General features: G+C 46.5%; 1 protein-coding gene across 3 annotated transcripts in view; it reads right to left on the bottom strand.

Moving 5' to 3' along the window:
- The window catches only part of IMMP2L (inner mitochondrial membrane peptidase subunit 2), a 409,805-nt gene that overhangs the window by 279,516 nt on the left and 104,433 nt on the right, over positions 1–25,856 (bottom strand). For all 3 annotated transcript variants that reach the window (XR_015728767.1, XM_060689055.2, XM_034408851.3), the window contains exon 3: positions 17,125–17,228. Coding sequence is in view for 2 of the 3 variants with exons in the window: in XM_060689055.2 (XP_060545038.1) it covers positions 17,125–17,228 (104 nt within the window). In the remaining variant the exon portion in view is untranslated. The remainder of the gene's footprint in view (positions 1–17,124; positions 17,229–25,856) is intronic.

Here is a 25,856-nt window from a genome sequence, read left to right as displayed (position 1 = left end):
CTGAAGCCTCCGAATGGTCTTCAGGGGCAGCCCCATGTAGAGAGTGTTGCAGTAGTCAATCCAGGAGTTGACGAGCGCATGAGTGACTGTGCATAAGGCATCACGATCCAGGTAGGGGCGCAACTGGCGCACCAGACGAATCTGGGCAAATGCCCCCTTGGTCACGGTAGTAACATGATCTTCCAGAGGCAGCCGTGAATCCAGGAGGACGCCTAAGTTGCGCACCCTATCAACAGAGTGCAACACCTCACCCCCTATAACCAGCGATGGAATATTCCCTTGGAACCGAGATGCCGGTATCCACAGCAACTCTGACTTGGCAGGGTTGATCTGAAGCCTGTTCCTCCCCATCCAGAGCCGCACTGCTTCCAGGCACCGGGACATCACGTCGAGGGCATCACTGGGCTGATTCGGGGTGGATATAAAAAGTTGGGTATCATCAGCATACTGATGATACCCCACCCCAAAACCACGGATGATCTCCCCCAGTGGCTTCATATAGATGTTGAACAGAAGGGGAGAGAGGACAGACCCCTGAGGAACCCCACAAGTGAGGGGCCTCGGGGCAGACCTCTGTCCCCCCGCCAACACCGCTTGCGAATGCCCAGGAGGAGAACAACCATAGAACAGTGCCTTCCACTCCCAACCCCTCCAGGCATCACAGTAGGATACCATGGTCAATGGTATCAAAAGCCACCGAGAGATCTAATAGGACCAGGACAGAGGAATATCCCTTGTCCCGAGCCCTCCAGAGATCATCCACCAGTATGACCAATGCCGTCTCCATGCTGTACCCGGGCCTGAAACCCGACTGGCACGGGTCCAGATATAGTGTTTCATCCAGGGCCAACGGGAGCTGATGTGCCACCATGCTCTCAACAACCTTCGCAATAAAGTGAAGGTTGGACACAGGACGAAAGTTATTCAAAATAGCTGGATCCAAGGCAGGTTTCTTGAGAAGGGTCTCACCACCGCCTCCTTCAAGGTGCCCAGGAAACTCCCCTCACCTAAGGAGGCAATAATCACTGCCTGGATCCAGCCAGGTGTAACCTCCCGGGCCGAATAAACGAGCCAGGAGAGACACGGGTCCAACAAACATGTGGTGGTACTCAGCTTCCCCATGATCCTGTCCACTTCCTCAAGAGTAACAGGATCAAACTCGTTCCAAATCACCAGTCCCGTCACCACCTCCTCGGCCGACCCTGCCCAGTCAGAGTCCAGCCCATCCCAAATCTGAGCGATTTTATCCCGCAGATGTTGACTATACTCCTCGGCCCGTCCCTGCATAGAGTCATCCCCTGCTCTCTGATTCAAAAGGGAGCAGAACACCCTAAACAGGGCGGCCGGGCGATTATCTGCGGACGTGATGAGGGCGGAGAAGTGAACATGCTCCACCGCCTCCAGATAAGATCGAGTGAAGGATCTCAACTGTGCTTAGTCAGACTTGGAACGGCTGGATCTCCAACAGCTCTCCAGGCCTCTCCTCCAACACTTCATCTCCCGGAGCTCCTCAGTAAACCAAGGGGCCAACCGGGATTTGCGTCGGGTCAGAGGTTGAAAAAGGCACGACCCGGTCAAGAGCCCTGACAGCCGCCTTATCCCAGGCATCCACCAGAGTCTCGACCGGGGCGTGAGAAAGTGAGAGAAGTATAGTCCCAAGCTCCGTCTGGAATCACTCAGCGTACATCAGGCGCCTGGGGCGGAACCAGGTGGTCGGTTCCGCCTCCCCGTGACAGGGGGGCGGCATAATGGAAGCCCAGCCTAAGGAGATAGTGATCGGTCCATGACAGGGGGTAAATAACTGGCAAACCCCCACCGAACTCACTCCGCCACTGCTCCGAGATAAAAACTAGATCAGGCGTGTCCCCCCCCGATGAGTCGGGGCCTGTATTATCTGGGTCAGGTCCATGGCTGCCATGGAAGCCATGAACTCCTGGGCAGCTCCTGACACCTTCCCCAGGGAGGGTAGGTTAAAGTCCTTCAGCACAATGAGTCTGGGAAACTCAACCACCAGCCCCGATATGGCATTTAGCAGCCCAGGCAGGGCCGTTGATACGAAGCTGGGAGATAATGTCAGGTGTGCTTCCTTCAAAGTCCAGGAAAGAATGACCCAAACTCCATTGTTCATAGAGAAAGGTACTTTTACTAGAAAGTGAAGTGAACGAACCAAAGGAAAACAGAATCTAAGGCAATGCACACGAAAATTGCATATAGAAAGCATCCCCTCCCACTGTCCACCGTAAATCATCCAATCCAAAGGTCTCCCAGGGGTCAGGTGGAAGCACATGTCTGGCAGCGTCATCAATCAGGAATGCCACGACCGTTGGCCCTACGGCAGCTTCAAAGATACAGTCCGGTGGCTTAACTATCGGTTTCGTTTCCTCCAGCACGCTCCCCCTCATGCTACCTAGCTCTCCCCCTTCCCGTTACTATGGCAGCCAAAGCAGTAAAGGCGGAGGCTGACATTTGGCCCCTCTGCAGAAGAGATGTTAGTCCTAAATAGGGAAAGAGAAAACAACACAACACAGAAATTAGGGTTTATCAGGATATTTGGTGTGAAACAACTGAACTTTCTTTGGCGTCCAGACATCACGTTTATTCACCCATTCAGCTTGAGATAATGGGAAATGCTTCCAGACGACCAAATACTGCACTTTACTGTGATGCTTCCTAGAATCCAAAATTTCCTTAACTTCAAAATGTTGTTCCCCTTCTATCAGTATGGGGACCGGAGGAGAGTCCTGGTTCGGACGCCTGAGGGTGGTGGGCGGAACTTAACCCCTGGGCAGAGCCTATTAACCCTAAAAACTCCTTCCAAAAGTTGGAGGTAAATTGCACACCCCTGTCCGAAATTATACGTTTTGGAGCGCCATGAAATCGATAAACATGTTGAATAAACAATTTTGCAAGGGTTTTAGCTGAAGGGATTTAATGCACTTGTTTGGAAAACAAATCCGTTACTGCCTAAATGACTGTGCACCCCCCACTCTCTGGCAGGTCTACAATAAAATCCATGGATATCTCTTTCCAAGGAGCATTTGGCCTTGCCACACTCTGAAGTAAACCAGGTGGCTTCCCCGAAGGTCTCTTAACTGAGGCACACACCAGACAGCTAGCTACATATGCCTCTATGTCCTTTTTGAGGGCAGATCACCAGAATTGTCTTTTAATGAGATGTAGAGTTTTAACAAATCCAAAGTGTCCCACCGTCTTGGTGTCATGAGCGTGCTGCAACACCGCTACTCTTAAACTGGCCGGAACATACAATTTGGCCCCAATCCAAGTTAGTCCATCACGGAGTGTACATTCATTCGAGTGGGTTCGAAACCACTCGTCAGTCTTTAGAGCTTCTTGTAGTTTCTGAAGCAAATTGCCCGAGAGGGCTGGATCGGCCCTCGTCTGTGCTCTGGTAATTGCTGGCGCTGCTGGTTGTGTCACAGGTATGATAGGCCAAACCACTTCTTCCTTGGTACTGTTATATTGAGGCAATCTGGAAAGTGCATCCGCCATGAAGTTCTTTCCACCAGGAAGGTAGCGTAAAGTGAAATTAAAACGGTTGAAGTGTTGAGCCCAGCGAGCTTGCTTTGGTGACAGCTTACGCGGTGTTTTCAAAGCCTCCAAGTTTTTATGGTCAGTCCAAACTTCAAAAGGATGCTTAGCTCCTTCAAGAAATTGTCTCCACGTTAACAATGCCCATCACACTGCAAAAGCTTCCTTCTCCCATATGGCCCATCTCCTTTCGGTCTCTGACAATTTGCGGGACGTATAGGCACAGGGTTGTAATTTCCCTTCTGCATTCTTCTGCAGAAGTACTGCTCCTCCTGCCACGTCGCTGGCATCAGCCTGTACTACAAAAGGCTCTTCCATGTCCGGATGTTTGAGGACTGGTTCAGCAGCAAACAACCTTTTCAACTTTTCGAATGCTGCCTGACAGTCCATAGTCCATTCAAGGGCTCGTGAGGGCTTTGGTCTTACTTCACCTTTTGTTTTCAGAAGATTTGTTATTGGCAGCTTGATTTTGGTGAACGAGGGGATAAACTGTCTATAGAAGTTAGCAAATCCGAGGAAACTTTGTAGTTGTTTGAGGATGCGTGGCACGGCCCATTCCAATACTGCTCGAACTTTTCCAGGGTCCATCTCTATTCCCTCATGCGATATGCAATATCCAAGATAGTCAATTTTGCTTTGGTGGAACTCGCATTTAGAGAGTTTGGCATATAGTTCAGGAGCCCTGAGTTTTTTCAGGACAGTTCGCACCAATTTCACATGGTCATCCATGCTCTCAGCATAGATAAGAATGTCATCCAAGTAAACCAGCACCCCCTTATACAGGTGCTCATGCAGTACTATAATAATAATAATAATAATAATAATAATAATAATAATAATAATAATAATAATAATAATAATAATAATAATAATAATAATAATTTTATTTCTATACCGCCCTTCTCCCGAAGGACTCAGGGCGGTGTACAGCCAATTTAAAAACACAAGACAAAACAATGATTAAAATTAAAATAATTAAATAGATTTGGCCGGTTTAAAACCCCAAAAATTTTAAATACCCCAATTTAAAATTATTATGTTGATAGCCCGACCTGGCGGAACAACAGGGTCTTCAGTGCGCAGTGAAACACCCAGAGGTTGGAGATCTTACGTATTTCCGGGGCAGTTCATTCCACAGAGAAGGCCCTCCCCCTGGGTGTTGCCAGCCGACATAACTTGGCTGATGGCACCCTGAGGAGACCCTCTCTGTGGGAGCGAACTGGCCAGTGGGAGGCTATTGGTGGCAGAAGTCGGTCTCGAAGGTACCTGGGTCCTGTGCCATGGAGCGCTTTAAAGGTGATGACCAACACCTTGAATCGCACCCAGAAGACCACTGGGAGCCAGTGCAGCTCGCGCAGGAGAGGTGTCACACAGGCACAATGAGTTGCGCCCATAACCACCCGCGTGGCCGCATTCTGGACCAGTTGGAGCCTCCGAGTGCTCTTCAAGGGGAGCCCCATGTAGAGAGCATTACAATAGTCCAGCCGGGAGGTGACAAGGGCGTGACTGACCATGCGCAAGGCGTCCCGGTCCAGAAAGGGCTGCAACTGGCGTATCAGGCGGACCTGATAAAAAGCCCCCCTGGCCACGGCCATCATTTGCTCTTCTAAAGACAGCCGTGCATCCAGGAGGACACCCAGATTGCGAGCCCTCTCCGTGGGGGGCAAAGATTCACCCCCAATAGTCAGCGATGGCACCTGCTGACTATATCGGGACGCCGGCAGCCACAGCCACTCGGTCTTGGACGGGTTGAGTCTGAACCTGTTCCTCCCCATCCAGACCCGCACAGCCTCCAGGCAGCGAGACATCACATCAAGAGCATCGTTGGGGTGGTCTGGGGTGGAGATGTACAGCTGAGTATCATCAGTGTACAGATGACACTTCACCCCAAAACCATGGATGATCTCACCCAGCGGCTTCACATAAATGTTGAACAGAAGGGGCGAGAGGACCGACCCTTGTGGCACTCCCCATGCAAGATGCCTCGAGGTCGACCTCTGTTAATCAATTGCATGAACACAGCAGGGGCTCCTTGTAGTCCAAAAGGGAGCACTCGAAACTGGAAACATCCCAGTGGGCAGTTAAACGCGGTTTTCCATTCATCCCCCTCCTTAATTCTTACTCTGTAGTATGCCTCTCATAAGTCCAGTTCGGTGAAAATTTTCCCCTTTCCTAAATGTGCTAGCATGTCCTTCACGAGCGGCAGGGGGTAAATGTTTTCCACGCAAATAGCGTTGATATTCCTATAATCAACTAAAAAACGAAAGGAGCCATCTTCTTTTTCTCGGAGCATTATAGGCGCCGCCACCCTTGGTCTGGCTAGTTGGATAAAACCCCGTTCTAGGTTTTTATCAATGAAGTTTCGCCATTCCCCTAGTTCTTGAGGGGTCATGGGGTAGATCTTTGGCTTAGGGAGCTTCACCCCGGGGAGTATTTCAATGGTACAGTCCGTAACTCTGTGGGGGGGGGGGGGTAGCACATCCGAGGCCTTTTCACTAAAAACTTCTCGGAGATCCCAATACTCCTTTGGAATCTTTTCCTCCCCTTCGATGTGGCCTATTGCCACTTCCGCCCTTTCGTGTTCTACTCCGTCCTCCAGGGGGTTTTCTTCCCTCTCTAGTCTCGGTTTTCATATAGAAAGCATCCCCTCCCACTGTCCACCGTAAATCATCCAATTCAAAGGTCTTCCAGGGGTCAGGTGGAAGCACACCTCTGGCAGCGTCATCAATCAGGAATGCCATGACCGTTGGCCCGACGGCAGCTTCAAAAATACAGTCCGGTGGCTTAACGATCGGTTTCGTTTCCTCCAGCACGTTCCCCCCCATGCTACCTAGCTCTCCCCCCTCCCATTACTATGGCAGCCAAAGCAGTAAAGGCGGAGGCTGACAGATAGGTACGTAATCAACAGGGCCAACTGACCTTGTAGTCCCCATCTCATGAGAAGGGACTCACATCCGTCTATCTGAGGAGCAGTGACCCGCAGACCATGGGCCTCCCTGATAATAACCGCCACCCCTCCACCCCTCCCCTGGATCCTCGGCTGGTGTAGCACCCGAAAACCTGGCGGGCAGAGTTCGTTGAGAGGGACACCTCCCTCCATGCCCAGCCAGGTTTCCATAATGCAAGCCAGGTCCGCATTTTCCTCCTCAATCAGTTCATCGATCAGGGGAGCTTTGTTAACCACAGACCTGGCGTTAAAATAAACCAGCCTAAGCCCAGGGACCCTCTCTCTCAGACCCCCAGGGAGGCAGGCAGAATCCTGGGGGCCGGAGCGGGCCACTGCATGAAGATAGCGGGGCCGCGCTCCCAACCCCCGGCACTGCCTCCCATTTGACCCACTGCAGCCATTTATTGCCTATCTATGCTCCACCCCTTTTAACCTTTGATGGCAGGATGGCTGTGAGGCACCAAGCTGAGCCTGGCAGACCTGACACCGACCATTTGAATGGATCACCCTCTCTATGGAAAGTCATGGTGCTAATCAACCATATAATCAGAAAATGATCTATCCATAACAAATTATTAATCTTTATTCCTCACCATCAAATCATGTCCTCACCTCTATGATCATGTAATAAATGATCTTGCATATGTTTCAAGGCTTTGTTGACCTGAAATAAACATGTTTCCATCGGTCTTGCTCTTTAGGTACATATGTAGGCTTGTTTTTTGCAGAAGCTGTTTGTTCCCTATTGTGTTCAATTTGGATGTATTGGTTTTCTTCTTTATTTTCATATATGAGGTCATCATTATTATTTTTTTAGAAGCTGTTTACTCCCTATTTTGTTTTGTTTCGCCCTGTTTAGGGTGACTCGCTCCCTCCTCTATCTGGGAGTGTGGGATGATCCCTTGCAGGGTCGAGCTGAGGATTTTGTGCAGTATCTGCATGATAAAATCGCTCAGATTCAGGAAGGCTTGGCCTCTGACTGGGTAGGTTCAGACGGGATGATTGAGGCAGGTCTTGAGAGTGTTATCTGGGAGGAGTTTGATCCTGTGGCTCCCGAGGACATGGACAGGATTCTGGGACGGCTGAACGTGACCACATGTTTATTGGACCCGTGTCCCTCCTGGTTGGTGATGGCTTCCTGGGAGGTTACACAAGGCTGGCTCCAGAGGATTATTAACGCTTCCTTGAGTGAGAGTGTCTTGCTGGCCGCCTTGAAAGAAGCGATGGTGAGGCCCCTCCTCAAGAAGCCCTCTCTGGATCTGGCTGTTTTGGCTAACTATCGTCCAGTCTCCAACCTTCGTTTTGTCGCGAAGGTTGTTGAGAGTGTGGTGGCGCGGCAGCTTCCGCAGTACCTGGATGAAACTGTCTATCTAGATCTGCTCCAGTCTGGCTTCAGGCCTGGGCACAGCACGGAAACGGCATTGGTCGTGTTGGTGGATGATCTCTGGAGGGCTCGGGGTAGGAGTTGCTCCTCTATCCTGGTCCTGTTAGATCTCTCAGCGGCTTTTGATACCATTGACCATGGTATCATGTTGCGCCGGTTGGAGGGGTTGGGGGTGGGGGGCACCGTTTTGTGGTGGTTCTCCTCCTATCTCTCTGACCGGTCGCAATCTGTGTTGGCAGGGGGGCAGTGGTCGACCCCGAGGTGCCTTGTTTGTGGGGTGCCGCAGGGGTCGGTCCTCTCACCCCTCCTGTTCAACATTTATGTGAAGCCGCTGGGTGAGATCATCTGTGGCTTTGGAGTGGAGTTCCATCAGTACGCTGATGACACTCAGCTGTACATCTCCACTCCAGGCCACCCCAACGATGCCCTTGAAGTGATGTCCCGGTGTCTGGAGGCCATGCGGGTCTGGATGGGGAGAAACAGGCTCTGACTCAGGCTGTTCCAAGACCGAGTGGCTGTGGCTTCCGGCGTCCCGATATAGCCAGCTGGTGCCATCGCTGGTTATTGGGGGCGAGTCATTGGCCCCCACAGAGAGAGCTCACAACTTGGGTGTCCTCCTGGACGCATGGCTGTCTTTAGAAGAGCATATGACGGCCGTGGCCAGGGGGGCTTTTTACCAGGTTCGCCTGATACACCAGTTGCGTCCCTTTCTGGATCGGGACTCCTTACGCACGGTCACTCAAGCACTCGTCACTTCCCGCCTTGACTACTGCAATGCTCTCTACATGGGGCTCCCCTTGAGGTGCACCCGGAGGCTCCAACTGGTCCAGAATGTGGCTACGCAGGGGATTATGGGAGCGACGGGGTGCTCCCATGTGACACCCCTCCTGCGGGAGCTGCACTGGCTTCTGGTGGTCTTCCGGGTCTTCAAGGTGTTGGTGACCACCTTTAAAACGCTCCATGGCTTAGGGCCTAGGTATCTATGAGTCCGCCTTCTGCCGCAAATAGCCTCCTACCGGCCAGTACGCTCACACAGAGAGGGGCTCCTCAGGGTGCCATCGGCCAGACAATGTCAGCTGGCGGCCCCCAGGTGGAGAGCCTTCTCTGTGGCAGCACCCGCCCTCTGGAAGAACCTACCCCCAGAGATATGTATGATCCCAGACCTCCGGACTTTTTGTCGGGCCCTTAAAACTCACTTATTTCATCTAGCCGGGTTGGCTTGATCCCATCTTTCAGTTTTAATTTGTAATTGATTTTATTGGGGTGTTTTAAATTGTGGGCCGAAATTATTTAATATCTTTTTAATTTGTTTTAAATTTTGTATGCTATGTTTTACTTGGCTGTTCACCGCCCTGAGTCCTGTCGGAGAAGGACTCAAATCAAATCAAATAAATAAATAAATAAATATTTTGGTGTGGTCTTCTTGTTTAGGTTGAGATTTCTCGCTTTGTTCATTGAGTTTCAGAGTGGCCAGTGTTGCCTGTTGACCCTTAACTTTTTCTTCTAGTAATTCAAGTAGTTTACATTTGATACATACATAGTTTGGGTCTTCTGTGGGCATAAGCTGAAACATATGGCACAGTTTGCAAGTCACTAGTGTCAGTCTCTATTTCCATGACTTCTTTGTTTTTGTTTGTTTGCTAAAAAATTTCTAAAAATTTAAATATTTTCCCTGTTGTGAAGTGTCAGTTTACAATAGTTTACAAGAATTCTTCACCTTTTGTTCTCTGTCTTGAAAAATTAATCACTATCTTCCCTGTTTTAAGTGTCTATCTCTTTTTCTGCGTTTTTTTTTTTTTACTTTTTCCTCTTAGATCATTAAGAATTTAAAATTTAAGTAGAATGATCCCTTCAAATATAGTAGTAGTGCAAAAAGGTGTTACGGATAAATCCACTTCGTTGTTACTGTGTTTCCTCAAAAATAAGACAGGGTCTTATTATCTTTTTTTTTTTATTGCAAAAGTTTTACAATTACATTTTCACCCCTTTTTTCACCCCCCACCTCCCTCCCCAAACTTCCCATCCTCCCTAACCCTCCCTAACCCTCCCCCCCAGACTTCCCTATTATGTACTCATAACTAATAATACTGATATATATACCTGAACCCATCCCTCCCCCTATATTATTTTCCCTCTTTATCTCTTTACATTATGATATTTCTAATACATTATTTTCAAATAAAAGCTATTTGGTACTTTCTAGTTTGGTATTTGTTCTGAACATATTCTATCCACCTTTTCCATTCCCATTCATAAGTCTCTTGTGAACAATCTTTTAAATATGCTGAAATCTTCGCCATCTCTGCAAAACTGGCCATCTTCAAAGTCCATTCCTCGATAGCTTGGCAAAGTCTAGAATTAGACTACCACAGACTTTTTTTGATATGAAAGAAGATATGGAATTAAAAGATGTTTGGAGAATACATAATCCAAATGAATTGGACTACACTTTTTTTTCGGATAGACATAGATCTTTTTCTAGGATTGATTTTATCCTGTTGTCAAATGATTTACTTGTTAAGACAAAAAGAACAAAGATTTTTCCAAGAACTCTGACTGACCATAGCCCTGTATGGATAGAAATTGAGATGGATAAGGTTGAGAGACGTTCTTGGAGATTAAATGAGAACTTGTTTAGATATGAAAAAAATACAATAGAACTTAAAAAGCATTTGAAAGAATTTTTTGAAATAAATTTGAATAAAGGTACCCCAATTGAAATTGTTTGGGATGCAAGTAAAGCTTATATGAGAGGGGTACTCATCTACATGAATTCTAAACATAGACTGTTCCGACAAAAGAAAAGATTTGAGTTGGAAATGGAAATAAAGAATAAAGAACAGTTACTTATTAAAAACCCAACAGATGAAAGAATACGAAGTGCTATAAAACTTTTGAAAGACCAATTTCAAATGCTTATGGCGGAACAAGTTGCAACAAGTTTACAATACGCGAAGCATAATACATTTTGCAACGCTAACAAACCGGGCAGATGGTTGGCTTACACATTGAGGAAAAAACAAAGTATACGGACTATTGATAGTATTGATATTGGAGGGAAAGAAATCTTTCAACAAAAACTAATTAAAGAAGCTTTTGTGGATTATTATACTAAACTATATGCTAAAGAAGAGGTGCAGAATGGACTTATAGAAAAATATTTAAAGGATAAGAGAGTTACAAAAATTACTGATCAACAAAAGGAAAGAATGAATTATCCTATAACAGAGGAGGAGATAACAGCAGCAATTAAACAGCTAAAAACAGCCAAAGCTCCTGGCACGGATGGTTTGACCGCAGTGTATTACAAAACTTTACAAGCTGAAATGGTGGGACAACTTAGAGACTTATTTTGCAATATTCAACAAGGGGGCAAAATACCCCCATCTTGGACAACTGCTTATATATCTTTGATACCAAAAGAACAAGTTGGTCCTAAAAAACCAGAGAATTACAGGGTCTTATTATCTTTTAAAGCCCCAAATAAGGGCTTAGCCTTATCGGGGGAGTCTTGTTATTTTGGGGGTGCAGGAGACCCTGGATGGCTTGTGCATTCACAGCTGGGAGTCTGGCAGAGAGAGGCTCCCTCCATGCGCTGCCATCAAGCTCCTCCCATTCCGCAGTGTGTGTGTGTAGAATGCAAGCAGGCCAAAGCCGCCAAGCCATGTAAGTGCCTGTCTCCTCCCACCCCGCTCGCACACCTCCCAGGCCTCACCACGTCAATGTGAACAAAGCCGGTGAGCACCAGGTCCTTGAGGAGCTCATAGCAAATGTCGCCAGTGCCCACCACCAGCACCCACATGGAAGCCACGGCCTGGGCAGCCCCCCCCCCGCAGAGTCCAGCTCCAGCTCCAGCTCCAGCCATCACCATAAAGTGGGAAGCACACTCCCTGAGCAATCGCTGCCCTGGCTGGGGTTTGGAAGCCGCAGAGGCGGAGTTTGGGGGAGAGAAAGAAAGACTTCTGCTGCTTCTGCTTTTGGCTGCATGCAAGGAAAGCAGCAGAAGTCTTTCTTTCTCTCCCCCAAACTCCGTCTCTGTGGCTTCCAAACCCCAGCCAGGGCAGTGGCTGCTCTGGGAGTGTGCTTCCTGCTCTATGGTGATGGTTGCCAGAGGCCTCCCCTTCCCCCCTGCTTCTCTTCGCTCCAATCGCCCCGCGGTCCCCCTACCCGAGTGCTGACTGACCAGAGTGCCCACCAGCAAGCCCGGGAACCCCCTCTACCTCAGGAGTCACCAGACTGGATGGCAACCAGGCCAGACTCTTCCTGGGGAAGGGAGCCTCGTGGGACCCTTGCCCACCCTCCCTTCCTTCCACAGGCCCTGCTTACTCTTTCCAGGTGCCTGGCACCGACATGCCAGGCAGTTGTGCCAAGGGCAGCCCCGACAGACACAGCTCGGCCGGCCCAGCCATGGCCAACGCTCCTCGCCCACGGCTGAGCTTGGCCGCAGGGGGGCGGCCAAGGCCTCCACAGGCAGTGGCGGCAGCAGCAGCAACAACTGCAGTGCCTCAGCGATCCCCACCAAGAGAACTGCGCCCAGCTGCAGGACGCGTCAGGCCTGCCATTGTAGTCCTCCACGACTGTCCCACCACGCAGCTTCTGCCCCGCCCCCACCGGAAGCGCACATGCTGATTTCCGCGTGGCCTGCATGGAGGCCTCTCTGCGGCTGGTGGCCACCCTACCAAGGAAGACCCAGGGTGGTGATGCTGGCACTTTGGCTGCTGTGGCTGGTGCTCGGTAGCGCGGGCTATGCGGATGTAGTGCCTGGGCACGGGGGCGAGAGCGGGCGGGGTGCCAGCATGGTGCAGGAGCAGGTGCTCAAGGTCTACAGTCAGTGCCGCAGGTGGTGGAAGGGGTGGGGGCGCAGTAGTTTGCAGGGATGTGGCTGCTTTGGTAGGGTTGGGGGGGTGAGGGACGTGTGTGTGTGCGAGAGAGAGAGGGGGGGGAATGGAGAGAACATTGCTACCAGCCCTGGATAACTCTCTGAGGTTGGATCAGATCTCTCTCTCTCTTTCTTCTCACTCTCTCTCTCTCACACACATACACACACCGTTCTTTCTTTGGGATCGCAGCACAGACGCCCCTTTCCGGATTACAAGGCTGAAGGCTTCAGATGGAGCATTTTGGAGATGTGTGTCTGTGCTGCGATCCCAAGTAAAGAATGATTGGCAGGAAAAGGAGGAGGAGGCCGGCAGCTGGAGGTCTGGGCTGAGTTGCACAGCCCTTGCTGGCTCAGCTGATCAGTGGACAGCAATTAAGGGGCTGAACCTTCATGAGGTGACTGGGGAAGGGAAGAGCTGCCTCCTTTGCTGGCCATGTCCACCCTTCACTAGGGCATATTTTCGGGGGAGGGCGTATATTCACGCCCACCCCAAAAATCAGGCTTGGCCTTATTTTCAGGACATGTCATATTTTCGGAGAAACACGATATTAATACCCTAGTTAAGGTCTTAGTTTAGTTTACATTACCCATTTAAACTGGTAAAACAAAAAATCCCAATATTGTTGCATGCTGATGATGCAGTGCTACTGTCACAAACTCTACTTATCCTTTAGTGTCTAGTTAAATATTGTAGCAAGGAACATCTTCAAATTAACTACCAAAAGACTAAAATAATGATATTTATTACCAGACCCAAGCTACATCACCAGGTTATCAAGAGAAAAAAACAGTACAGATTAAATGTTTAAAATGCTTAAATTCCTTGATAAGCCAAGGAATATAGCAACTATTTTGGAATTATGTGTCCCAAATGCAGCAATAACAACTGGAGGTCGTAATGCAGACAGTTGAAATCAGAGTTTTGATAGACATTGACTACTAGCTAAAAAGAAAATTCCTTCCACTTGGCTTTATTTTCTTAATATATTATTTCTTAATATATTCCTTAATATATTCCTATGTGAAGCAGACTGTAACTTTTAAACTATGCTTCCTTGGACTTTCACGCATAATTTTTACTGTCCCTAGGCCAGTAATGGCTAACCTTTTTGCCATTGCGTGCCAAAAGTGGGGGGAGCATGGTGGGGTAACATGCACGCATGCCCACATCCATAATTCTATGTGCCCTGCCCCCCCCCCCCGGTGCTTTTGGCATGCGATGGCACGGTGGGCCCGGTAGGCCCGTTTTTTTGCTCTCCCCAGGCTCCAGTGCCTTTCTAGGAGCCTGGGGAGGGCTTTCCCCACCCTCCCAGAGGACCTCTGGAGGCCGGAAACAGTGTGTTTCCTGACTTCTGGTGGGCCCAGAAGGCCCGAAAATCAGCTGGCTGGCGCATGCATGCATGCCGGAGCTGAGCTCGTGTGCCCACCAATATGGCTCCACGTGCCACCTGTGGCATCCGTGCCATAGGTTCGCCATCACGGCCCTAGGCTATGGACAGGCAATAATGACTTCAAGAAAATGTATCAAGGACATAGATCTTTAAACAGAAATTAATTTCCAAACTTGCAGAAATTGAGTGTTTCACTTACCACAGAGGAAAACCTGGCAGCTGCTGTGTTTTCCCCAAAATAAGACAGGGTCTTATTTTCTTTTGACCCCCGAAATATGGCCTTGGCCTTATTATTGGGGGGGGTTATTTTTGAGGTGCAGGAGGCTCCTAAACCTTGGCCCGCGGCAGGGGGACTGGTGCTGGAGCACACCACTGCCACTTGAGAGAAGAAGAGAGAGAGGAAACGCTGTGAGAGAATCCATTTCTCACGTTCTTCTCCTCCCAGGCGGCAGCAGCACATTCAGCTCCCTGAATCTGGCTTGCTGATCTCGGCCAGCAAGGGGGAGTGGCAGGGGGAGAGTGGTGGGGTGGCGGAGAAGCGAGACGCATGAAGTGAGATGGAACTCCCCTTGCTGTCTCTTCTCCCCCACCCCTCGCCGGCATGGCAGGAACTAGAAGTCAGGTAAGACAATGTCTCACTTCTCCACCGTGTCTCACCTGACTTCCAGTTCCTGCCATGCCCGGTGAGGGGGGGGGAGAAGAGATGGCAAGGGGAGCCCCGTCTCGCTCCATGAGTCTTGCTTCTCCACTGCCTCACCCCTTCCCATCTGCCACTACCCCTCGCCGGCTGAGATCGGCAAGCCAGATTTGGGGAACTGAATGCGCTGCTGCCACTCAGAAGGAGAAGAAGGTGAGGAGGCGAGGCTGGAGAGGGGGGGAAAGGGAGGGGGAACATGCCCCAAGCGCCCCACATGCACCTGCCATCCACGTGTAATGGCCTTGCAGAGGCTGCTCCCGCAAACCCTAGCTCGTGTGCCCCTTCTCTTAGTGATGCAGAAGTGAGATGCATGTCTTACCTAACTTCCAGCTCCTGCCATGCCTAGTGAGGAGGGGGAGAAGAGATGGCAAGGGGAGCCCCATCTTGCTCCATGCATCTCGCTTCTCTGTGCCCCACCCCTCTCCACCTGCCACTCTCCCTTGTCAGCCAAGATCGGTAAACCAGATTCGGGGAGCTGAATGCGCTGCCGCCGCCCGGGACAAGAAGAACATGAGAAATGGGCTCTCTCGCAGCACCTCCTCTCTCTCTTTTCCCAAGTGGCAGCAGTGCATCCGGTTCACCGAATCTGGCTTGTTGATCTGAGGTGGCAGCGGCAGCAGCCCTGACCCAATCCTCGCTGGCAATGCTGCAGGCAAGAACCAGCCATGCCGATCCTGCTTCATGGCTGCGCAGACAGCCCCCACCGGTCACTGCTCGGAGCTCCAGTGCCAGTCCCCCTCCCCCCAGTTCCAGGTCAACAGGGCTAGGGCTGGCAAGAGGTATTTTTGCGGCCGCTCTTTTTGCGGACACCACTAAGAGAAGGGGTGCAGGAGCTAGGTTTGCGGGAGCGGCCTCTATGAGGCCGTTCCGTGTGGATGGCAAGTGCGTGTGGGGTGTGTGGGGCATGTTCCCCCTCCCTTGCCCCCCTCTGGCCTCGTCTCCTCACATTGTGTTGTTTACGCAGCAGCTGCACATGCATCTAAGTATTTGGGGGGGCTTTGGGGGGGTATTTTAGCGCATGCACTCAAAAGCCCAATTGGGCAGGTCATAGTTTCGGGAAAACACAGTATCTCTTTTCATTTATGTTCCCTAAATATAGAAACACATTTGCTAATGCAAGATTTCACTTGCAACTTTCAACAGTCTTAGAGTGTAGATTTAGTAACATACCACTCAAGGAGTCATCATACTTTTGCAAATCAGGAACTTAAAAAAATGTTATTCATGTACCTTTATATTACAATTTTTAGACAATCATTTCAAGCCTATTGCTCCTATTCTGCTAAAATTTCCAAGTCATAGGGACTAGTTTCACATTTCTTAATATTTATCCAATAAAGGTATTATCTGCATTACATATAATGCAGCATGTTTTTTCCAGTAGCTGGTAATATTAGGCACAAGTTAATATCTAGAGAAGCCCTGGGCACTGTCTTGTGAATAACAATAGAGCACAGTATGATTCTTTTTGGGAAAATACTAAATAGTAAATAAGAAATAGCCTGGAAACTTATTATCTTAAGTATTATTTACTTTCTTTATTTTACTCTTTGTACATATTTTATTCTGCTGGTGTTTGGCCATAATAAAGATGTACTTATTGCTAATACTAGTAATTTAATGCATTGAGAATGTTAATAATAAACATATAAAGTATACTTCCCCAACAATCAGTAAGTACTAACATGCAATTTTCAGCCAGGAAAAGCAAACACAATCCTCAGTACTGTCTATGCACCAAATACTTTAATTATAAATTGAAAAAACAAATTTTTTCTTCAGAGCATGTACCATCCATTTGCTTAATGTCATAGTATCTGTTATGCACAATTCAACATTCATTTCTACATCCATTAAGACAAGAACAGTCTGTATTCTTGAATTGCCAAGAGTATACTTAGCAGAGAAACAGCACCACTGTATGGCTCTTCATTTTATGGTATTAGGAAATAACCAAACACATTTATGGCCACGCATCTGTAAAAATGAAGCACTAACAAAATCATTCAAACGCCTACCACACGTTCTTTTCCATACTGAAGAAAAACTGTTCTGGTCACATCATATTCATCACAAATATATCTACGTTCAGAATAAAGTTATATAATCTTCCATCATTAAATCACTACTGCTGTTGTAACATTGCAAGTTACTTATATCTGCCTATAGCAAAACAACACAACTAATGAAAATCAGCAATGGTAATCATCGTACAACTGTCACTCATCAATAAAGAAGAAAACAAAGACATGCTGACATTTGCATAAAGCTACTTACACAAGTGAAACCATGTCTCCACGTTGTACTTCATAATTCCGAATACTCCAATGATTTAAAAGCACTATATCAGATACTTGCTGTTCTACTGGATTCAGTGAAGGCTGGGAGGATTAAAAAGGAACAGGTATTACCATTCACAAACAGAACAACCCAATCAACTTGCATAATAGCTTTCTTCTACCTGTGTCCCCTGAGAAGCCTAGAATTCTTATCAATAAGAATTGGGGGGAAAAGTGGTCAAGAGATTTGCAAAGAATCAAGCTTAGGAAAGCTCTACACCGAATCGTTAAAAGCACTGAACTGTATCACATGCTATCTACTTGTAACCCATGCCACGTTGCCTAAGCTATGTATGTAAACAGAGGCTGAAAATATGAGGAAAATAATACCTGCATATTAGAATATTGTAGAATATTTTACAATAGTTGATCCAACCTTTTTACAAAAGGTTGCTCATCTGATCTTTAAAGTTAATATACTGAAAAGACAGTTTTGAAGTAGCTTAGGGAGAAGTACCAAGGAAATACTAGAATTACAAATGCACTTCATCTATAATAAATCTAATGTGAACACTCTTTTTTAAGTCATGGGGGCATTGCTCATATTTATGAAGTCAAAGCTATAGAATTATAGAAGCGGAAATACAATGAAATTTATACTTATTATATGAAATGACATCTACTATATAAAAAAAACTATACATTTCCATTTGACAATGTTCATGTCGATAAGAAATGATGGCTGCACTTACAAAAAGTTATGATTCCATGGCAAAAGTCGGAAGCAACAATTTATTACATAAAAAACTCATTGCTATAAAAACAAGTCAAATGTTGGTTGAGATTGGAAGTAAAAATAATTTCTCAAAATTTTATTAAGAAATATTAGAATTACTTCATTTTTTTCTAGACATATCAAAACCAAGCCATGATAAACAAATAAGGGGCCTGGTGGCTCAGCAGACTAAAAGCATTGTGATTAACACCAGCTGTCTGCAATTACTGTAAATTCAAATCTCACCAGGCTCAAGGTTGACTCAGCCTTCCATCCTTTCTAAGGTAGGTAAAATGAGGGCCCAGTTTGTGGGGGCAATAAGCTGACTTTGTATAAATATACAAAAGTATGAAGGCTATTGCTTAACGCATTGTAAGCTGCCCTGAGTCTCCGGAGAAGGGCGGCATATAAATTAAAGTAAAAATAAAATAAAATAAAATAAAATGTCAAAGTATCAAAAATTATTGATTTTTGGTACCCTCTCCCTCCAAAAATTGTATTTTTATTTTGCAAGTTATTTCCATATTGCTTTTTGTCAACAAAACCGTTTCTGAAACATAAATCACTGTGGTGATGCAGTGGATATAATGCAGTACTGCAGGCTACTTCTGCTGATCACCGGCTGCCAGCAGTTTGGCAGATCAAATCTCACCAGGCTCAAGGTTGACTCAGCCTTCCAACTTTCCGACTTGGGTAAAATGAGGACCCAGATTATTGGAGACAATATGCTGACTCTGTAAACCGCTTAGAGAGGCTGTAAAGCACTGTGAAGCAGTATATACCATATTTTTCAGAGTATAAGATGCACTTTTTCCCCCCTAAAAGAGGGTGGAAATGTTGGTGCATCTTATACACTGAATACAGCCATTTTTGGCTTCCCAAAGCCCTGCCCTGCTTGTCCCATTATTGCAAAAAAAAATGGGTTCATTTTTCACAAAAACAGGATGCACAGAGGGTTTGGGAGGCCTGCAGAGTACTCCTGGAGGCTGGAGAGGGCAAAAACGCCCCCATTTTTGCAAAACGGGGGCATTTTTGCCCACCCCCCCAGCCCCCAGGAGAACTCTGCAGGCCTCCCAAACCCTCTGCGCATCCCATTTTTTGCAAAAACGGGCCCATTTTTCATAAAAACGGGGGTGTTTTTACCCTCCTCCAGACCCCAGCAGCACTCTGCAAACCTCCCAAACCGTCTGTATACCCCATTTTTTGCAAAAAACTTTTTTTTCTAACTTACCTCTTCAAAATCTTGGTGTGTCTTATACACCGTGCATCTTATAGTCCAAAAAATATGGTAAGTCTAAGTGCTTTTGCTACAATATCTTTTTTTCCAGTGTATAAAGAAAACTCCACACACCCAAATGATGGTTTGAATCCTTTACCGGCACAAACTAACATCCATAAATCAATACAGGATGATTTTGTTGGAGTTAATGTTTTGTGCTCCCTACCACCTTATAAAGCTTTATCAACCAGGTGACCCTTAACCCGGCTCCTCCCCACTTATCAATCATTGTTCCCTTAGATACTGCAATTAGGCATTACTCCCACACGCTCCCAGCTCGATGGTTACTCCTCCAGATTAGCCATCATTATAGCCATTTCCAAACCTCTCCATGACCCTCAGTCTCTCAGCCTCCCCCAACAGCTGCTCAGGAAGCCGCTCCCAGCTGTACTTGCTGACCAGTCCATTCAGAAAGCTTGCTGCCAGGCCGGGAAATGACAAAGATGCAGGCAAGGAGGAATCTTCACATTGCTTGGTGGCCAGGAGGTAAGCTGAGGAACCAGGGTGCCATGGGAGTTGCCACTTTGCCAGAACCTTGGCACCCACCGGAATGGCAGCCTCGACACGTGGCCACGCGTTGGGGCTGACATGCGAGCCCCCTACCAGGAAGTTGGGACCTGGAACACAAACAGCAGAGTGAGCTCAAGCCGGGCTATCCTCTCCCCCGGTTTCTCTGGATTTTGTCGATGGAATGCTATGGTTAGTCTGGGGGCGTTCATGTCTTCACTGGGTACCCAGGAGGCCTCTGAGAGTGGATACCCTTTCCATACTACCATATATTGGAGTCTTCCTTTGTGCCATCTCGTATCTAGGATATCTTCCACCTCAAATTGCGGTTCCCCCCCCCCCACAAAAGGCTGTGGCGGTGGTACATCAGGTCCCCTTAATGCAGAGATGCGGACTGGCTTGAGTAGGCTGCTGTGGAACACTGGATGGGTCTTCCCCAGCAGCCGGGGCAGACGAAGCTGTACTGTCACTGGATTTATCACCCAGAGACGGGCAAGGGCCCTATGTATTTAGGTCCGAGTTTCTTACCAGGGAGGCTTACTTGGTGCACAGGTACATCATTTGACCCACTTTGAACATAGGCTGTGGCCTTCATTTTTTGTCCGCCTGCCGTTTGTACCTTGCCACTGCATGATTTAATGCCTCTTTAACCACTTGCCATATGCCCTTCGTTTGGTCTGTCCATTCCTTCACTCCGCCATCCACTGGGGCAATTTTAGGGTATTTTGGTATTGGGACAAATTCTCGTCCCGTTGCAACCTGGAATGGGGTATATCTTGTACTGCTATGGATAGCTTTATTGTACGCTACCTCAGCAAATGGGAGTAAATCTGCCCAATCGGTCTGTCGATGTTTGACATAACATCATAGATACTGTGCTACTATGGCGTTAGTCTTCTCTGCAGCTCCTGGTAGTGGTCCCCTGGTAATGCAAACTGGATGGCCTGAGGGATGGGGCCACCGGGAGTTTGGAAGGTTACAGTCTACAAATGGTGGGTGTTTATTGTTTGGATTTGGTCAACAGGTATGATAGCTTGCACCACCTCCTCATGGGCACTTTCATATTGTGGCTTCCTGAATAGGACATCAGCCAGGAAGTTTTTCCCCCTAGGTATATATTTCAGGGTGAAATGAAAACACCTGAAATACAAGGCCCACCTCACCTGTTTTGGCCACAGTCATCGGGGTTGTTGCAGGACCTCCAAATTCTTCTGGTCTGTCCACACTTCAAATGGCACAACCCCGCCCTCCAAGAGATACCGCCAAGTCATCAATGCCCATCAAACAACAAAGGCCTTCTTCTCCCAGATCAGCCAGTTATGTTCTGTCTCCGTTAATTTCCGGGATGTATATGTGCATGGCTGCAGCACTCCATCTCGTTCTTTTGTAACAGGACTGCAGCCACGGCGACGTCACTAGCATCAGCCTGCACCACAAAAGGCTTTGCCAGATCTGGGTGTTGGAGGACTAGTTCATTCATGAAAAGCGCCTTTAGGTGTTCAAATGCTTGTTGACATTCAACGGTCCAGTGTATCAGGTGACCTGCCCGAGGCTTCCCTCTGAGATGTTTTGCTTTGAGGAGATTGGTTAATGGTAGAGCTATCTGGGCAAATGACGGGATAAGCTGGCGGTAGAAATTGGCAAACCCCAGGAAACTTTGTAATTGTTTTCAGGTCCTGGGAACCTGCCAGTCTATCACTGCTTTGACCTTAGCCGGGTCCCTCTCCACCCACACTGGTGATATGCAAAACCCTAGGTAGTCCAATCGGGTCCACTGAAACTCACATTTCGATAGTTTCACATGCAATCATGTGTGTAACAGTTTCTCCAGGACTTTATTGACTAGGGCAGTGATGGCTAGCCTTTTTGCCATCACGTGCCAAAAGCGGGGGGGAGTGCGGGGGGGTCACGTGCACATGTACCCACACCCATAATTCAATGGCCCCCGCGCATGTGTGCACGACCCCCGCTTTTGGCATGTGATAGCATGGTGGGCCCAGTAGGCCCATTTTTCACCTTCTCCAGGCTCCAGAGGCTTTCTTGCTGTACTTTCTTTGGGGCCCGGACATCCCGTTTATTCACCCATTCAGCTTGAGACAAAGGGAAATGTTTCCAGGCCACCAGATATTGCACTTTACCATGGTGTTTCCTAGAGTCTAAAATTTCCTTAACTTCAAAATGTTGCTCCCCCTCTATGAGTATGGGAACTGGAGGGGAGCTTTGGTTCGGCCTTAGCGGAGACGAGTGTTCAGGTTTCAACAAGCTAACATGAAATACAGGGTGTATTCGTCTCAACGTTTTTGGCAACTCTAATTCAACTGTTACTGGATTAATCAATCTAATCACACGAAATGGACCCACATACTTGGGACCAAGCTTTTTTGACTTTTGGGAAGTCTGTAAGTACTTAGTGGAGAAGTAGACCTTATCATCCACTTTATACACGTGTGCTGGGGACCTTTTCTTATCAGCCTGGGCGTTATGGGCTCAGTGTGCCTCATCTAATGCTTTTCGAGTTACTGCCCAAGTGCTCCTTAATTGTTCAATCCAGTCCATCAAGGATGGGTTCTGGGGATCATCTTGTGGTAGCTCGGGGATCGGTACGAAATCTTGGCCCGATGCTACCTTAAACGGAGTGAACCCGGTGCTACTGTGTATGGAATTATTATATGCCACTTCTGCAAATGGCAATAAGTCCACCCAATTGTCTTGCTGGTAATTTACGTAACATCTCAGGTATTGTTCTAAAATCCCATTGGTCCTTTCACAAGCCCCATTTGTTTGGGGGTAGTGACTGGAACTAAGTCCCTGGGCGGAGCCTATCAACTTCAAAAACTCCTTCCAGAAGTTGGAAGTAAACTGTACACCCCTGTCCAAGATTATCCTTTTTGGAGCTCCATGTAGTCGGTAAATCTGACGAATAAACAGTTTTGCAAGGGTTTTTGCTGAAGGGATCTTTGAACAAGGGATGAAATATACTTGTTTGGAAAACAAATCTGTCACCACCTAAATGACAGTGCACCCTTTACTCTCTGGTACGTCCACAATAAAATCCATGGATATTTCCTTCCACAGGGCATTCGGCACTCTGAAGTAATCCAGGTGGCTTCCCTGGAGGTCTTTTAGCCGAGGCACACACTGGACAGCTAGCCACATATGCCTCTATGTCCTTCTTGAGTGCAGGCCACCAAAACTGTCTCTTAACAAGATGTAGAGTTTTAACAAATGCAAAGTGTCCCGCTGCCTTGGCGTCATGGGCATACTGCAATACTGTTACTCTTAAACTGGCAGGGACATACAATTTTGCCCCAATCCAAGCTAGTCCATCACGGAGTGTACATTCATTCGAGTGGTTGTTAAACCACTCGTCAGTTTCCAGGGCTTCTCGTAATTTTTGAATCAAATCTCCCGAGAGTTCTGGCTCGGCTTCTGCCTGTTCTCTGGTAGTAACTGGTGCTGCCAATTGTGTCGAAGGGATAATAGGCTGAACCACCTCCTTCTTTTTTTTTTTTTTATTGAAAAAGTTTTCAAATACAAGTTTTTCCCCCTTTCCCCCCCTCTTCCCCAACCTCCCCTCACCACCCATCCCCCCCTGTGACTTCTTCTTCACAACAATAAGCTAATTCATAATTAATTACATAATATTTTACCATGCCCTTACTCACTCCTCAAAGTACTGACCCTTAGCATAATATTCTTATAACTCCGCTTTTCTCCGCTTTTCGCAATAATCTACCCTTTTTCTCCTCCCCCAAACTTATAAAATATTATTATTATTACAACAACATAACCTTTAATCTTTTATATATATTAATATAACATTTCAAAGCAGCCTTCTCCAAATTTAACATTTATTCAGTTCTATCCAATTCTTCCACTCCCCAAAATATATGACTTAAAAATCCTTTTTCTTAAACTAATCAATCACTAAACTAGCCTATTTCAACCCAGTTTCCTGCAAGATTACCATACACTACAATTCTAAATATAATCCACTGCCCACTCTGCTAAAACATACATATGTCTATATATACATTCCATTTTATAAAAAGAGAAAAGACAATAAATTTAAATTTATAATTCATTTAGTATCTTCTTTGATGTCTTTCCACTAGATTGTTAAATCCATCATCCATAATAGGGTAACATAGCATCCTGGTGCAACAGTTTATTCAAAATCTTCAGTCATCTTCTGCCCCCATCAATAATGAATATCCTCATGTATATATAAAAGTAAACACAACCACCCGAGTGACATTATAATTATATTCCATATAGTTGTAATTGTGGTTTTCATCAGGATTATAAATTCCCATCATCTTAGTGGGTAACAGCCAGATCTTCTGCATGCCCCAGCATGACTCTCTTGCCTTGTAACTCAAAATAGTTATAATATATTTATCGGTAAAAGAAATCCAAAATAGATAGTTCAGATCCAACAATGTAAGGCTCTTTCCACATCCCAAAATCACGGCATTGCAGAGATCTGCCACTTTCCTCAAGATAGCATTAAACGATAATTCGCCTCCAATATCTTTTCACATATTCATTTATTTTTTAAAATCCCTGGCTTCACTGTTGCTTGGTTTAGAAACTATTTCTACGAGATCTGTTTCTTTTCTTTTTCTTTTGCGGGTTGCATTTCCATCCAGATTTCCTTCCTACAAGTTGTGTATCAGCTGATCGGTTGTCATTCTGCTTTGTAAATTGATCTTGTTGGTTTTGTTTTATTATCTCATATGTCTTTTCCATCACTTGTATATCAACTGGTTGATTTACGCACTTGTCTGTAACTTGATAATTCATCACATTAGAATCAGATGACACTGCTCTCAAATTTATAGACAGTCCAGCTGGGGTATCCAAGGAGTCCGAAGACAGTTTATCTACCACAGCCTCTGTAATTTGATGTTTTCCCTTTATTTCCAGCTCTTTTTGCTTGTCCTGTGTTATGCCTAAAGATGTTAAATTTATTTTTAAATTTTTTTGATAAAATTCTTCCGCTTTTTCGACAGTATTCAGTTGGTGAATTACTCCTTGGTGTCTCAATATTAAACCAACTGGGACGTCCCACCTAAATAGAATATTCCTTTTTTTTAACTCATTCACTAGAAAACCAAATTTCTTCCTCTCCATTAACATCTTGGGCGGGAGTTCCTTAAAAATCCAAATCTTTCTTCCACGAAATTGCAAAGTAGAATTATAAGAATTCTGCACAATATTATTTCTAATTTCTTTGTCTGTAAAATAAATCACCACATCTCTAGGCAATTGCCTTTGTTTTGCCAACCAGGAGTTTATTCTATAAATTCTGTCAATCCTGCAAAACACTTCGTCAGGTTGAACCTTTAAAATCCCAGCCAGAATTTCAGAAGATATCTTCCTTAAATCATCTCTGTCATTTTCCTGCAGACCTCTCAGTCTAATTGCATATTCTGTAAAATTGTGTTGGATCATTAAAACTTCTCTTTCAATCCTCTGTTGTACATTTTCTTCATTACCAGTCTTTTGATCAGCCTCCATTTTAAGTTTGTCTTCTGAACTATTATCCTGAGTGTTTGCCAAATCCTTTTTAATTTTTTGGATCTTGTCATCCAAATTCTCCTCAGTTTCTTTCATTTTAGACTCTAATAATTTAGTATTTGCATCCAACTGAATCACAAAGTCTGCTAAGCCATTAGCTGTTTTTAAAATCTTTCGATCCAAAAAGCCAAACTTAGATTTCACCAATTTCTTTGATTTCCAACTTAAATTTTTCAAGTTGCTGATTCACAATCTCATCCCTTCTTACAATCTCCTCAAGAAGAAATTCTATTATATTAAAGTCAGGTTTCTGAGACTGGAGAGTTAAAACTTGTTGATGTAATTTATTAATGGGGGAATCCCCCCCCCACTGCCTGTTTGTCTAGCTTTATAAGAGACTTTCACTTCCGGTTTGCTGTTTGTCCCCGCTGGACGCTCCTTCGGGATCGTCGAACCCACTGCCTGTAAGAGCCGCCTTTTTCAGCGGAATGGCGGCTCGAAAAAACTCCGTTTCCATTAGGAAACGGAGATAGAGCCGGCTGGGGTGGGTAGAGTCCTCTGCCTAATCCCAAAAGTTTTTTATTTACTTTTGGGAGGGAGCGGAAGAGACTCCCCGTATCCCCAGCCGATGCTCCGGGCTCTGGGA

Source organism: Pantherophis guttatus, chromosome 7, assembly GCF_059756535.1.
Source record: "Pantherophis guttatus breed Tessera chromosome 7, ASM5975653v1, whole genome shotgun sequence".
NCBI lineage: Eukaryota > Metazoa > Chordata > Lepidosauria > Squamata > Colubridae > Pantherophis > Pantherophis guttatus.
The sequence above is the reverse complement of the archived record's forward strand: the minus strand, read 5'-3'. Positions and strand labels throughout refer to the sequence as shown.